The 14,557-nt window shown below is 41.9% G+C and overlaps 1 protein-coding gene across 3 annotated transcripts in view; it reads right to left on the reverse strand.

Moving 5' to 3' along the window:
* Positions 1–579: 579 nt before the first annotated feature.
* LOC118392541 (mast/stem cell growth factor receptor Kit-like) overlaps positions 580–14,557 on the reverse strand; it is a 46,286-nt gene continuing 32,308 nt past the window's right edge. For all 3 annotated transcript variants that reach the window (XM_035784610.2, XM_035784602.2, XM_035784594.2), the window contains 8 exons: positions 14,303–14,450; positions 13,805–13,902; positions 13,493–13,623; positions 12,697–12,819; positions 11,600–11,711; positions 11,376–11,475; positions 10,969–11,074; positions 580–5,195 (listed from right to left, as the gene is read on the reverse strand). In XM_035784610.2, the coding sequence (XP_035640503.1) occupies positions 4,992–5,195; positions 10,969–11,074; positions 11,376–11,475; positions 11,600–11,711; positions 12,697–12,819; positions 13,493–13,623; positions 13,805–13,902; positions 14,303–14,450 (1,022 nt within the window). In that variant the 3' untranslated portion in view covers positions 580–4,991. The remainder of the gene's footprint in view (positions 5,196–10,968; positions 11,075–11,375; positions 11,476–11,599; positions 11,712–12,696; positions 12,820–13,492; positions 13,624–13,804; positions 13,903–14,302; positions 14,451–14,557) is intronic.

A 14,557-nucleotide genomic window follows, 5' to 3' on the forward strand; every position in this document is an offset into this window, starting at 1 on the left:
TCATGGTCAGATGATACTGGGGAGACCATGGCCAGATACAAGTTCAGCTTAAGGAGGAAACCCTGGCCGCCGGCAGTATCTCTGTTGTATCCTGTGGGTAGGGATAAATGGATTTTCGGTTCCGGAGGGGAAAAAGCATTCAAGGGAGATTCCGGTTGTGGTGGTGGTGGCGTTGGAGAAACTCCCTGTCTCTCCCAGCGATCCATATTCTGGACAATGCGATCCATTACGGTGCTCAAACAGTCAATCGCCTCCGCTTGTTCCCAGACACATTCCTCCACCTCCATGAGCGTAGTGTCCTCTCCAGCTGACTTCATATTTTTTTGGTCAGAGATTCTGTCAGCGCCGTGTGTATAGGTGGCAGGGAAGTCAGGCGCAAGAGTCAAAATGGAGTGTAAATGGAGTCTTTTAATACATGTCCACATGCTCCATAACACTAAAAGTACAGACATGAACAAACATGGGTACGAGGACCCATCGCAACAACACTGACAATAAAACAATCTCTGACAAAGACATGAGGGGAAACTGTAACGGCGTTCTTCGTTTGTTGAAAGAGAGTCGGACCGAAATGCAGCGTGGTGGTTACTCATGTCTTTATTGAAGAAAAACGGAACGATACATGAAATAACTAATAAATACAAAAACAACAAACGGAACGTGAAACCTATTACAGCCTATCTGGTGAACACTACACAGAGACAGGAACAATCACCCACGAAATACAAAGTGAAACCCAGGCTACCTAAATACGGTTCCCAATCAGAGAGAATGAGAATCACCTGACTCTGATTGAGAACCGCCTCAGGCAGCCAAGCCCATACAACACCCCTACTCAGCCGCAATCCCAATAACCACAAAACCCCAATACGAAATACAACAAAACAAACCCATGTCACACCCTGGCCTGACCAAACAATCAACAAAAACACAAAACACTAAGACCAAGGCGTGACAGAAACAGAGGGTTAAATACACAACAGGCAATGAATGGGATTTAAAACAGGTGTGTGGGAAGACAAGACAAAACCAATGGAAAATGAAAAATGGATCAATGATGGCTAGAAGACCGGTGACGTCGAACGCCGAGCACCGCCCGAACAAGGAGAGGCAACGACTTCGGTAGAAGTCGTGACAAGAGGCTAGAAATGTTTGCTTGTATTCCATTGCCACTCCCTGTTGCAATCAACAAGCCTTCTTTCCCCTGTCACAAGGGGATGATTCATGGCTAATATTTAAATGTTTTATTTCACCTTTATTTAACCAGGTAGGCTAGTTGAGAACAAGTTCTCATTTGCAACTGCGACCTGGCCAAGATTAAGCAAAGTAGTTCGACACATACAACACAGATTTACACATGGAATAAACAAACATTCAATCAATAATACAGTAGAACAAGGCTATAAACAGCATGTACAAATTAGGTAGGATAAGGGAGGTCATTTAAGATGAATTAGTCAACCCTGCTACTTAATTTGGCTACACCACAGGTTCAGCAACTGGAGCTTTCACTAAAGGAGCAGAACACTAAAATACAGTATATACTAAATAAATTAAAGCCCCATACTTTCACAGAAAAATCTACAGACAAAACACAACATTCAGGGGATTGTTTTAAAGAAGTACACACAAATACACACATGTAAGCATGAACACATGCACGCACACTCGCACGAATGCAAACATGCACACACATACCATATCATGAGTATTAATTACATATTGCATCGTGTTGGCACTTGGCCCTTGTAACTAGATTATCCCAGAGAAAAAGCAACTGCCACGATAAAATTGGGTGTTTGTTTTTCTATCTTGGCCAGAAGTATAATTTTACCAGAGGCTATTAGAAAACAAATGAGACTAATGTGCTGGAATGAGGACCTGGACAGAATTCAAACCTTACTGAGAGACATAGGGTGAGATGGGAGAGGGATAGAGAAATAAAAAAAAAGGTTTCAATACACTGCGTCTAATCGGACTGTATTGGGAGAGTAATAACACATGAAAATCTCAACTGGGCCATATACAGATGTAAGAACTTCATTTGATCACCCTGTTGCAGGACATTTCATATTAGACCAACAGTACAGTAGCACAAGTGTAAGTAGCTTTTGCTGTAAAAGTCCAGTCTCAGTCTCGCCATGATCTTCAAATAATATGATGAAATATTACAGAAAAGATTCTTCTCCCTCTCTCAGCTGTTCTTTACTGTAAGCGACCACTCTGTCTCACAAACGTATTCAACCAACCATTCTGCTTCAATGGTGGGATTTCCTGTCCCTCTTATCAGATACTGTAGATGCTAGAACAATGGGCTCAGCCCACACAGTGACACGCACAAGGGCCCTCCGTCTGTCTGTCCACCGGCCTGGCCTGCTGGACAAGCCACTGTCCTGGCAGCGTTCCCCTTCAGCCAGATGTCCCATGCTCGACCCAAGCCAAAGACCCTGACAATTCTGGAGCAGGAAACATGATTTTATAAACAGATACGGTCAGTGACTGTAGACTAGTATGACTAGTAGACTAGTACACTACCATGGGGAGGAGACTGACAGTGACCCGAGGCATCACCTGCTCAGAGGCTTGACACAGATGGCTGACAATATGACCATTACTAATACAAATCATGATTAACAAAACTATTTAAGGGTTTCTTTTATTTATATTACAGTAACACAAGAGATAGCAACACATTGCAAATGTGCACAACAAACAACTTTGTCTCTTGTAAAATAAATACACAACAAATATACAAATGTCCTAAAAGTTTGAAAACAAGCATCATATTATATCAACTTTTCCAGCGTAACGTTGTTAGGGATAATCAGACAATATTTTGGTTGTGCTCTCTTTAACAGTGTGATGAATGACAGATAAACATGTAACTACTATGTTATTAGTGCGTAATTACCTATTTTGAGGTCTCCAATTCCATGTGACAGAAGGGGGAATGGGGAATGAGCATTGCATTGATGTGAGTCATTGCCCTACAGCTCTACTCGTCCCTTGCTTGTAATTAGTCAAATTAGAACAATATTTGCTATTGCGTTCCTGTTTGGGGCTGAAAACAAACTAGATTTTCAAGGCAAAGCTGTACAAAAACATTTGAAAATAAAGAACAAATGTTTAGACTTGCTTGTAGAAGACCATGCGATGGTTAGCCAAGGGGAAAATGTCACTACACAACGAATCTACAGCAATATCCAAACAAAGACATCTACAGTTGTTACAAGAAAACAGAAAAACAAGCAGCTTACCTCCAAAGAAGAAGAAGATGTACAGTATATATTTAATGGGTGTATCTGTGTATCTATTTGTGGTAGGAAATGTTTTATATTACAGAGTATCAGAGGTGTGCATTAAATATACCATATCAATAGAAAATAAAACATTAAGACAGCATCCACATTACATTGTATTCACACACATATTTACAAAGAGCCAGCTTTGAGAAGGAGACAGGGTTGAAAAGCGAGTTGGGTAAATGTCATACATTTCATACTGTGGCACCTACACACAGACACACGGACGCACACACTTTCCGTCTGTGCATTTCCAGGTGCTCTTCACAACAATATCTCAGTGTGGGAAGAGGGAAGTCCTAGTGATGGGAGTCTGAAGTGATACCGAGCTCTGGCTGAGAGATGGTGGAAATGACACTTCCGTCAGAGGAAGCAGCTGGACATAAAGAGCGGAGGGAAGGCTGAGAAATCAGCTACTGATGGATGGGAGCACTGAGGGTACTGCATTGAGCTATAAGACATGTCACAACCTTGTTTGATTAGACAGCTCTAACATCTAACACCAAATTGGCTATTCATCTGAGCAGAATTCCTTCCATTGGCTTTTTCTCCGAACAGTTATTGGTTTGTTCTGCAAGCTTCACATTGGCATTTGAAACGAGCATCATTGGCTTTTTGTCTCAAAACAGAAAGCCTTCTTTAACAATCTTTAAGAGTAGAAAGCATCCACTGGCTAATCACCTTTTCCCTTACACAGTATGCTCATCCTAACCACACACTGTTTCAACCTTACCCATCTTTGGTTTTTATACTAAAGAAACCCCATAGTGATATGGCAGTACCTGTCTGATGACAAATGTAAACAAGGGTCACATACTGTAAAAGACAGAAGAGGTGCCGACACAAGCAACATATTTACATATTTACAAGGATTCTCCAGCAAGCAACCTTTGCTGAATCTAAGCTAATGCTACCTCTCACACCATACGCTTATTACTAGCCATACACAAGGTCAATATATACACATATAAACAGTCATAGTACCATGCTTATCGGTTCATTAGATTGAGAGGTTTCGAGACTCAACCTCCTGAATATAATTTCAGCCATTGGCCCTAGAAATGTCTCTCCTTCACATAATCACCAACAATGAACTTGTGGAATAATACTAACATTCATTTTTTAAAAGATGCAACAGGAAAAAAAAAAAGGTCAACTGAAAGCTTCATTACATGATGCCTACATCTGGAAAGATGTTACATTTCAAGTACTTTCACCTCCAACGATAGTTGTATTTTAACCATTATAAATGCTACATTATTTAGTTTAAGAAAAAAAAAATATTTAAAACAACATAGTAATTCAGTTTAATACATTGATAACGGAAATGTGAAAAACAAAAACATTGTATGAAACATACAAGATACAGTAACAGCAACATTGAGGAAAGTCCTTATAAAATAGAACTACTATGGAGCTATAAACTATAGTGTCCATTTCAAACAGCACATCAACATTTATATGCAGTAATGATCTAGGAATGGTAACCCATAAGGCGGCCAGAAGCAGAGGTTTCGAGAGGATCCTTCTTTAAAACCTCGGTCTGAAGGGGGAGGCTAACAGCTAGGCATAAGGTTGGGAGGGGGTGGTTAATAGCTAGACACAATATATGATTGGAATAGGGTGTGGTGGGGTGTTCGGGATGGCACTGAACAGGCACTTTATGGGGCATCCATCGTGGGTGGGGCCTTACACCTGGTGGACCCTGAGCCCAGTGGCCATCTCCCCCAGAAAGATGTCATCGCTGGCGCTGGCCAATAGGGGCTGAGTGGAGGCGTTGCTGTTGCCCACAGAGTTGAGGCAAAGGATGTTGGCATTCTGCGCCCCCTGGTCCACGCTGGTAACCTGTTGTCCCATTGTAACCGGAAACCTGGAGCTGAAGTTCAGATAGATCTAGACAGAGAGAGGGAGACACGGAGAGGAACAGAGAGAGTTCATACTGGAGGGGTGTTTTCATTGCAGTTCTGCTTACTGAGTGAGAAACATGTAGCGTGGTTAAATAAAGAAGGTGACTGTGTAGCATTCTGGTCTGAAGGTGTGAAGGGGAAGGCGTGAGAAGAGAAGGCCTGCTCTGTGTTAGCTAAATCGCTGGCATGTTTCAGAAGTGAGAGGTGAGCTGATTTCATGAAGAGAGGTCATCATGACACAATGAAAGAGGTGATTATGTGTGTGTTAATTGAGGGTTGACACATTTCTGTGTGTTAACTGCTAGTCTGATGGTAGCCTAAACATGTGGCCCTTGGTAGTTCGGGTGGGGAAACCCACAGGCATGTTCTTTGTACTCTGTTTGGACTGTGTGGACTGTAAACCCACAGGCATGTTTTACTTAAATACTTGTAGTAAGTTGAATTCCCTGATCCACCTCTACGCAGACGACACAATTCTGTATACTTCTGGCCCTTCCTTGGACACTGTGCTATCTAACCTCCAAACGAGCTTCAATGCCATACAACACTCCTTCCATGGCTTCCAACTGCTCTTAAACGCTAGTAAAACCAAATGCATGCTTTTCAACCGTTTTCTACCTGCATCTGCACGCCCGACTAGCATCACCACCCTGGATGGTGGACATCTATAAGTACCTAGGTGTCTGGCTAGACTGTAAACTCTCCTTCCCGACTCATATCAAACATCTCCAATCTAAAATCAAATCTAGAGTCGGCTTTCTATTTTGCAACAAAGCCTCCTTCACTCACGCTGCCTAACTTACCCTAGTAAAACTGACTATCCTATCGATCCTCGACTTCGGCGATGTCATCTACAAAATAGCTTCCAATACTCTACTCAGCAAACTGGATGCAGTTTATCACAGTGCCATCCGTTTTGGTACTAAAGCACCTTATACCACCCACCACTGCGACCTGTATGCTCTAGTCGGCTGGCCTTCGCTACATATTCGTCGCCAGACCCACTGGCTCCAGGTCATCTACAAGTCCATGCTAGGTAAAGCTCCGCCTTATCTCAGTTCACTGGTCACGATAGCAACACCCACCCGTAGCACGCGCTCCAACAGGTGTATCTCACTGATCATCCCTAAAGCCAACACCTCATTTGGCCGCCTTTCCTTCCAGTTCTCTGCTGCCTGTGACTGGAAAGAATTGCAAAAATCGCTGAATTTGGAGACTTTTATCTCCCTCACCAACTTTAAACATCTGCTATCTGAGCAGCTAACCGATCACTGCAGCTGTACATAGTCCATCGGTAAATAGCCCACCCAATTTACCTACCTCATCCCCATACTGTTTTTATTTATTTACTTACTTTTCTGCACTTTTGCACATCAGTATCTCTACCTGCACATGACCATCTGACCATTTATCACTCCAGTGTTAATCTGCTAAATTGTAATTATTCGCCTACCTCCTCATGCCTTTTGCATACAATGTATATAGACTTTTTTCCTACTGTGTTATTGACTTGTTTATTGTTTACTCCATGTGTAACTCTGTGTTGTTGTCTGTTCACACTGCTATGCTTTATCTTGGCCAGGTCGCAGTTGTAAATGAGAACTTGTTCTCAACTAGCCTACCTGGTTAAATAAAGGTGAAATATATATTTTTTTTAAAAGCTAGGCCTCAAAATAAGGCCTTGTGAAATATGCAATGTATTATCATAAACGGTTGAATTATAATGATAATATTAGCCTAGGAACTTACTTGGTGAAGGCCGCAGGACTGAAAATAAATGAATTCAACAACCATGGGTCTCTGTCACTAACAATTACAGTCATGTGAGGTAATTCTACAATTCACTCAAAAAGATAAGGCACACAAGGAAATTATATTGGAGGTGTGGTTTAGTGGGGCCATTCCTCAAAATTTAAAGCCGATACAACTCAACCCCTACACGGTCACAGTGACTCCATCAGTTTGAGTAATGACTACAAAAACACTAAAGTACAGTTGAAGTCGGAAGTTTATATGCACTTAAATTGGAGTCATTAAAAATTGTTTTTCAACAACTCCACAAATGTCTTGATAACAAACTATAGTTTTGGACATCTACTTTGTGCATGACACAAGTCATTAATCCAACAATTGTTTACAGACAGATTATTTCACTTATAATTCACTGTATCACACCAAGTTGACTGTGCCTTTAAACAGCTTGGAAAATTCCAGAAAATGATGTCATGGCTTTAGACGCTTCTGATAGGTTAATTGACATAATTTTGAGTCAATTGGAGGTGTACCTGTGGATGTATTTCAAGGCCTACCTTCAAACTTAGTGGCCCTTTGCTTGACATCATGGAAAAATCAAAAGAAATCAGCCAAGACTTCAGAAAACAAATTGTAGACCTCCACAAGTCTGGTCCATCCTTGGGAGCAATTTCCAAACGCCTGAAGGTACCACGCACATCTGTACAAATAATAGTACGCAAGTATAAACACCATGGGACCACGCAGCCGTAATACCGCTCAGGAAGGAGACGCGCTCTGTCTCCTAGAGATGAAAGTACTTTGGTGTGAAAAGTGCAAATCAATCCCAGAACAACAACAGCAAAGGACCTTGTGAAGATGCTGGAGGAAACAGGTACAAAATGATCTATATGAGTCCTATATCGACATAATCTGAAAGGCCGCTCAGCAAGGAAGAAGCCACTGCTCAAAAACAACCATAAAAAAGCCAGCCTACAGTTTGCAACTGCACATGGGGACAAAGATCGTACTTTTTGGTCCTCTCCATGTCCTCTGGTCTGATGAAACAAATATAGAACTGTTTGGCCATAATGACCATCGTTATGTTTGAAGGAAAAAGGGGAAGGCACGGGGGTGGCAGCATCATGTTGTGGGGGTGCTTTGCTGCAGGAGGGACTGGTGCACTTCACAAAATAGATGGCATCATGACAAAATAGATGGCATCACGAGGATGGAAAATTATGTGGATATATTAAAACAACACCTCAAGACATCAGTCAGGAAGTTCAAGCTTGGTCGCAAATGGGTCTTCCAAATGGACAATGACCCCAAGCATACTTCCAAAGTTGTTGCAAAATGGCTTAATGACAACAAAGTGTTGGAGTGGCCATCACAAGGTACTGACCTCAATCCTATAGAAAGTTTGTGGTCAGAACTGAAAAAGCGTGTGTGAAACGTTTGACCCAAGTTAAACCATTTTAAGGCAATGCTCCAAATATTAATTGAGTGTATGTAAACTTCTGACCCACTGAGAATGTGATGAAGGAAAGAAATTAAAGCTGAGATAAATCATTCTCTCTACTATTCTTCTGACATTCCACATTCTTAAAATAAAGTGGGGATCCTAACTGACCTAAAACAGGGATTTTTTACTGGGATTAAATGTCAGGAATTGGGAAAAACTGAGTATAAATGTACTTGGCTAAGGTGTATGTAAACTTCCGACTTCAACATTAAGTGCAACAGGTTTCATCAAAAGTTTTGAGTAATGACAACACATAGTGGTTTACAGTGTGGCCCTGTGGTAATTAATTAACTCTGTCAAAACAACTAGATCAGTCCTAACAGTCTGTGACACATGCTGGAACGCCTTAACAGATGATTGGTCAGCAGTGTTCAGCAGATGGGACTCTTTGATTGTTAGGTGGTACTTTAAAAGCACTTCTGTCAGGTTTCAAATGTCAGAGGACTCCCATTCTTCAACCACTGAGTGGCCTTACAAAAGGCTAGGGCAGTAGGCTAACGCCACTGGGAACAGACATCAACTCGGTTCCACGTAATATCATTGTATTACATTTGTATTTATTAGGAATCCCCATTAGCTACTGCCTAGGCAGCAGCTACTCTTCCTGGGGTCAAAATACATTAACGCACTTACATTACATATCAAACAAATATAAAGCAGTACATCATATAAAATTAATACACTACTACAATACATAATTGAAATTATGTGGAAATTATTCAACCAGTGTGTGCCCAGTGGGACGTTACTAAAACATGAAGGCAGGTAATATTTTATTGAATTTTAGTACAGTGGCTTGCGAAGGTATTCACCCCCTTGGCATTTTTCCTATTCTGTTGCCTTACAACTTGGAATTCAAATAGATTTGTGGAAGGTTTGTATCATTTGATTAACAAAACATGCCTACCTACCACTTTGAAGATGCTAAATATGTTTGATTGTGAAACAAGAAATAAAGACAAAAAAAACAGAAAACTTGAGCAAGTCAATACTTTGTAGAGCCACCTTTTGCAGCAATTACAGCTGCAATTCTCTTGGGGTATGTCTCTCTAAGCTTGGTACATCTAGCCACTGGGAGTTTTGCCCATTCTTCAAGGCAAAACTGCTCCAGCTCCTTCAAGTTGTAATGGTTCCGCTAATGTACAGCAATCTTTAAGTCATACCACAAATTCTCAATTGGATTGAGGTCTGGGCTTTGACATTTAAATGTTTCCCCTTAAACCACTCAAGTGTTGCTTTAGCAGTATAATTAGGGTCATTGTCTTGCTGGAAGTTGATCCTCCGTCCCAGTCTCACATCTCTGTAAGACTGAAACAGGTTTTCCTCAATAATTTCCCTGTACTTAGCGCCATTCATCATTCCTTCAATTCTGACCAGTTTCCCAGTCCCTGCCGATGAAAAACATCCTGACAGCATGATGCTGCCACCACCATGCTTCACTGTGGGGATGGTGTTCTCGGGGTGATGGGAGGTGTTAGGTTTGCGCCAGACATAGCATTTTCCTTGATGGCCAAAAAGCAATATTTTAGTCTCGTCTGACCAGAGTACCTTCTTCCGTATGTTTGGGGAGTCTCCCACAACTTTTGGTGAACACCAAACACGTTTGCTTATTTTTTTCTTGCCACTCTTCCTTAAAGCCCAGGTCTGTAGAGTGTATGGCTTAAAGTGGTCCTATGGACAGATACTCCAATCTCTGCTGTGGAGCTTTGCAGCTCCTTCAGGGTTATCTTTGGTCTCTTTGTTTCCTCTCTGATTAATGCCCTCCTTGCCTGGTCCATGAGTTTTGGTGGGTGGTGCTCTCTTGGCAGGTTTGTTGTGGTGCCATTTTCTTTCCATTTTTTAATAATGGATTAAATGGTGCTCCGTGGGGCGTTCAAAGTTTCAGATATGTTTTTATAACCAACCCTGATCTGTACTTCCCCACAACTTTGTCCCTGACCTGTTTGGAGAGCTCCTTCATAATACCTCTTGCTTGGTGGTACCCCTTGCTTAGTGGTGTTGCAGTCTCTGGGGCCTTTCAGAACAGGTGTATATTAAGAACATGTGACACTTAAATAAAGTCCACCTGTGTGCAATCTAACTAATTATGTAACTTCGGAAGGTAATTGGTTGTGCCAGATCTTATTTAGGGGGCTTCCTACCAAAGGGGGTGACATATGCACACACCACTTCAGTTTTTTTTTAAAGGACATTTTTGAAACGCGTTATTTTTTTCATTTCATTTCACCAATTTGGACTATTTTGCATGAAATACAAATAAAAATCTATTTAAATTACAGGTTGTAATGCAACAAAATAGGAAAAACGCCAAGGGGGGCTGAATAATTTTGCAAGGCATTGTTTGCTACTATTGAATACAGCACAATCTCAAGGTGGGACCTTTTGGCACTTAAAAAAATCTCAGGAATATGGATTTTACTGCTGGTAAACTCTTGTGAATACCTTAAATCCATGGTCTGTCAACATGTGTAAACAAGCAGGTTAGAAGAGATCTGTGACCTACGTGTTTTGTGGTGTCTGACAGCTGTTGTTCAATTCTCTCCACCACCTTGCTGAAGGAGTGTCTCTTAAAGGGGTTCGAGTCCCAGCACGACCTCATTATCTCATACCTGAAACCGCAACACACATATTTAGCACAGGCATGGCACCAAGCACATACACCTGTTACCCATCTTGTCTCTCCCCCTTCTCTTACAAAGTGACACTTTACATGCTTTTCTCTAAGTCTATTCTTCTGAAAATGGAGCTAACGTATAATAACAAACTAAATAATAATTTAGCTTTCATGGTGAAGTTTATGGTGAAATGCATTAAATATGCAATCTGCTTAAATCCCACATATTCACACCCCTGTATAGTACCCCCACGCACACACCGTCTTTCTCAAGATACTTAGACACATGCACTCACATTTCACTCGGTGCAAACTCTGGTGCATCCATTCTATATCCTTCCTTAATCATTTTGTAGAACTTTGAGTCCACAAGCATCCCAGGATATGGACTGCTTCCTGTAGGCCATGAAGAAAATAAGATAATGAAAACACACACATGGACAGGTACTCGCACACACGGACACACACACACACACACACACACAGACACACACACAGAGGGTAACGTGGACGTACGTACCGAGTGAGAAGATTTCCCAGAGCAAGATGCCATAGGACCATACGTCACTCTCAAATGTGTACACACATTCAAAGATGCTCTCTGGAGACATCCACTTGACTGGGAGGCGGGCCTGCATGGAACACAAACCGTCACAGCCAGTCTAATATGTCAGATGCACTTCATGTATTCATAAAATGCATCAAAGCAAATCTCTTGACATCTTTGAAGTAATCCATCATCTCTATTGCTTCAGCTGTCTACAGCAGTGAAGAGTGTAGAATTAGAGAGAGCAAATAATGAATGCAGATGCTTTTGATTCATCTTGAATTTTGGATCAGAAATGTTCAAAATTGCTTGTTCTTGTATGAGAGGAGAGGTACTGTATTTCCTTAGTTTCAAGAGGAGGTTAAAACTCCCCTAAGGTGCTTAATGTTGTGCTTAATTGAAATAATTCAGTGACATTTAAAGGAATTCATAATTACACCTGTCAGAGTGCACATTACAATGTTAGATCCATCAGATACACACTGAGTGTAAAAAAAACTTTAGGAACACCTTCCTAATATCTAAAGCATTCCACAGGGATGCTGGCCCTGAATTCATCTGGTCAGTCTATGTCAGGGAAAGAGCAGGTGTTCCTAATGTTTGTACACTCAGTGTACAGACAGACAGACAGACAGGCAGACAGGCAGGCAGGCAGGCAGGCAGGCAGGCAGGCAGGCAGGCAGGCAGGCAGGCAGGCAGGCAGGCAGGCAGGCAGGCAGGCAGGCAGGCAGGCAGGCAGGCAGGCAGGCAGACAGACAGACAGACAGACAGACAGACAGACAGACAGACAGACAGACAGACAGACAGACAGACAGACAGACAGACAGACAGACAGACAGACAGACAGACAGACAGACAGACAGACGGTACTTCACATGCCATGGAATTGGAACATACAGTACTAGCCCCTGATGCCCCCAGGCTCATGGCTGACACTGGTTTTGAGAGGCTTTATATCAATGCTGTGCCTGTGCTTGACTATTCCATTGATGGTTTTCACTGCAAAATATCCATGCTGTGTCTATAAATCACATTGAGCTCAACAGTAGTAAGCGATGGGCCAGACTTACATTGCCTTTGACTACATAGTTGGAGTCTGTGGTGATGTCACGGGCCAGGCCGAAGTCACAGATCTTTGCCACTCGCCCCTGAGTCAGCAGAATGTTCCGGGCAGCCAGGTCTCTGTGGATGCACTGAACACACACACACACATAATAAAACATTATGTAATGTAATAAGATAACATAAACGTTTTAAACACTACTAATACATGGTGACAGTAAATGTTCTTCCCCGAATTTGTTCCACACACACTGATTGATACAGGGCCTGGCTGTAGTCTGGTGTCCGCTTGCCACAATGGGTTATACATTTTTCAGCAGAATGCTCAAAATGCATTCTGGACCTGTTGACCAGCTATGGAAATGTGATCCTAGCATTGTTTGGAAATTAAGAAGACGGAACTAATGTGTGTGTGTGTGTGTGTGTGTGTGTGTGTGTGTGTGTGTGTGTGTGTGTGTGTGTGTGTGTGTGTGTGTGTGTGTGTGTGTGTGTGTGTGTGTGTGTGTGTGTGTGTGTGTGTGTGTGTGTGTGTGTGTACGGCTTAGCGTGTGTCTAAATTTAATCTGATACATAGAACAAACAATACCAGTGGAAATAGTGCTTTTCTCGGTCTACGTGAATGTACAGTACTTACAGAATGAAAATATTTAGAGAATGGTTGGACATTATCTACCATCATGGATTTAACTTGCTGGATTTAATTGCAGAGTGAAAATAGACCTGTTGTTCTGTATAGCTAGTGGTGGGGGCTTTCAGGAGCTATATTAGGAGAGGAGAGCTTCTATGAGGAAATTAAGGGCTTACATTTTTAGAAGCCAGGAAGTCCATGCCTTTGGCCACTTGATAGGAGAAGCTGAGCAGATCCTCAGTGTCCAGAGAGAGACTGTCCTCATGGAGCATCTCACTCACAACATCAGGCTCACTACTGGAACCACCTGAGAGAAACATAGTGATAGAGCAAGATAATTTGAGAGGTGCGTAGAGGGAGCAACATTGTGTATTAAGGAATCTTAACTATGGATAGAGGGAGATACTGCACATTGCAGGCTGTATAAATTAGCTTTCTCAAGTGATATATGTGATAATTATCAATTCAAATAAAAGTGGGTGTCTTGCCTGGTTTGCGTATCGAGATTCTCTTCTCTGAGGAGAAGCCATTGGGCAGGACACCAGCGACAGAAGGCCTCATATCCATGTAGCCATTCCTGCTGTCTCTGCAAGGAGGAAATAAGCAGTCTGGTGTCAGTTCAGTCGCCATCAAATACTACACATAACTACAATATACTAGGTAAGAAATACTCCCCAACATAAAAATTTATGAATCTCCAGAGACATTTATATTTACTGTAAGTATTTTTCTCAATAACAGCAAAGAGTAGTCGGTTTAGTGTAGACGTGTCCTGCCTTATAGACCATGAAAGTACTGTATGCTTAGTTAAATTGGGGAATTTTCCAATGGGTGGGAGAACAACGGCAGTGGTATTTACCTTTGTGAGCAGGTGAGATGACACAAGCAACAGTACATATATACAGTATAAACTGTGCAGTGAAAATTACAGTATATACCACCCAACTACCACCCTCTCCTTGTAAACATAATGAGTCCACACTGACCCATCTGTAGCTGTCTCCCTCTGCAACATGACATTCCTGTAGTAGCAGTCCTCCCCTAACGTGTCACAAAAGAACGTCTCCCTCTTCCTCCTCAGAAAGTTGAGGAGGTCACCGAAGCAGCAATACTCTGTGATCACCAGGGTTGGGCCTGAAGACAAGGAGACAAATAGCCATGGTCAGTCACATGAATGTCATCCACCAAGAAACAACACACTAAAGACAAACAAGACAAACAAAACACCTTGAAATATAGAC

Source organism: Oncorhynchus keta, chromosome 1 (assembly GCF_023373465.1).
Source record: "Oncorhynchus keta strain PuntledgeMale-10-30-2019 chromosome 1, Oket_V2, whole genome shotgun sequence".
In the NCBI taxonomy this organism is placed as follows: domain Eukaryota; kingdom Metazoa; phylum Chordata; class Actinopteri; order Salmoniformes; family Salmonidae; genus Oncorhynchus; species Oncorhynchus keta.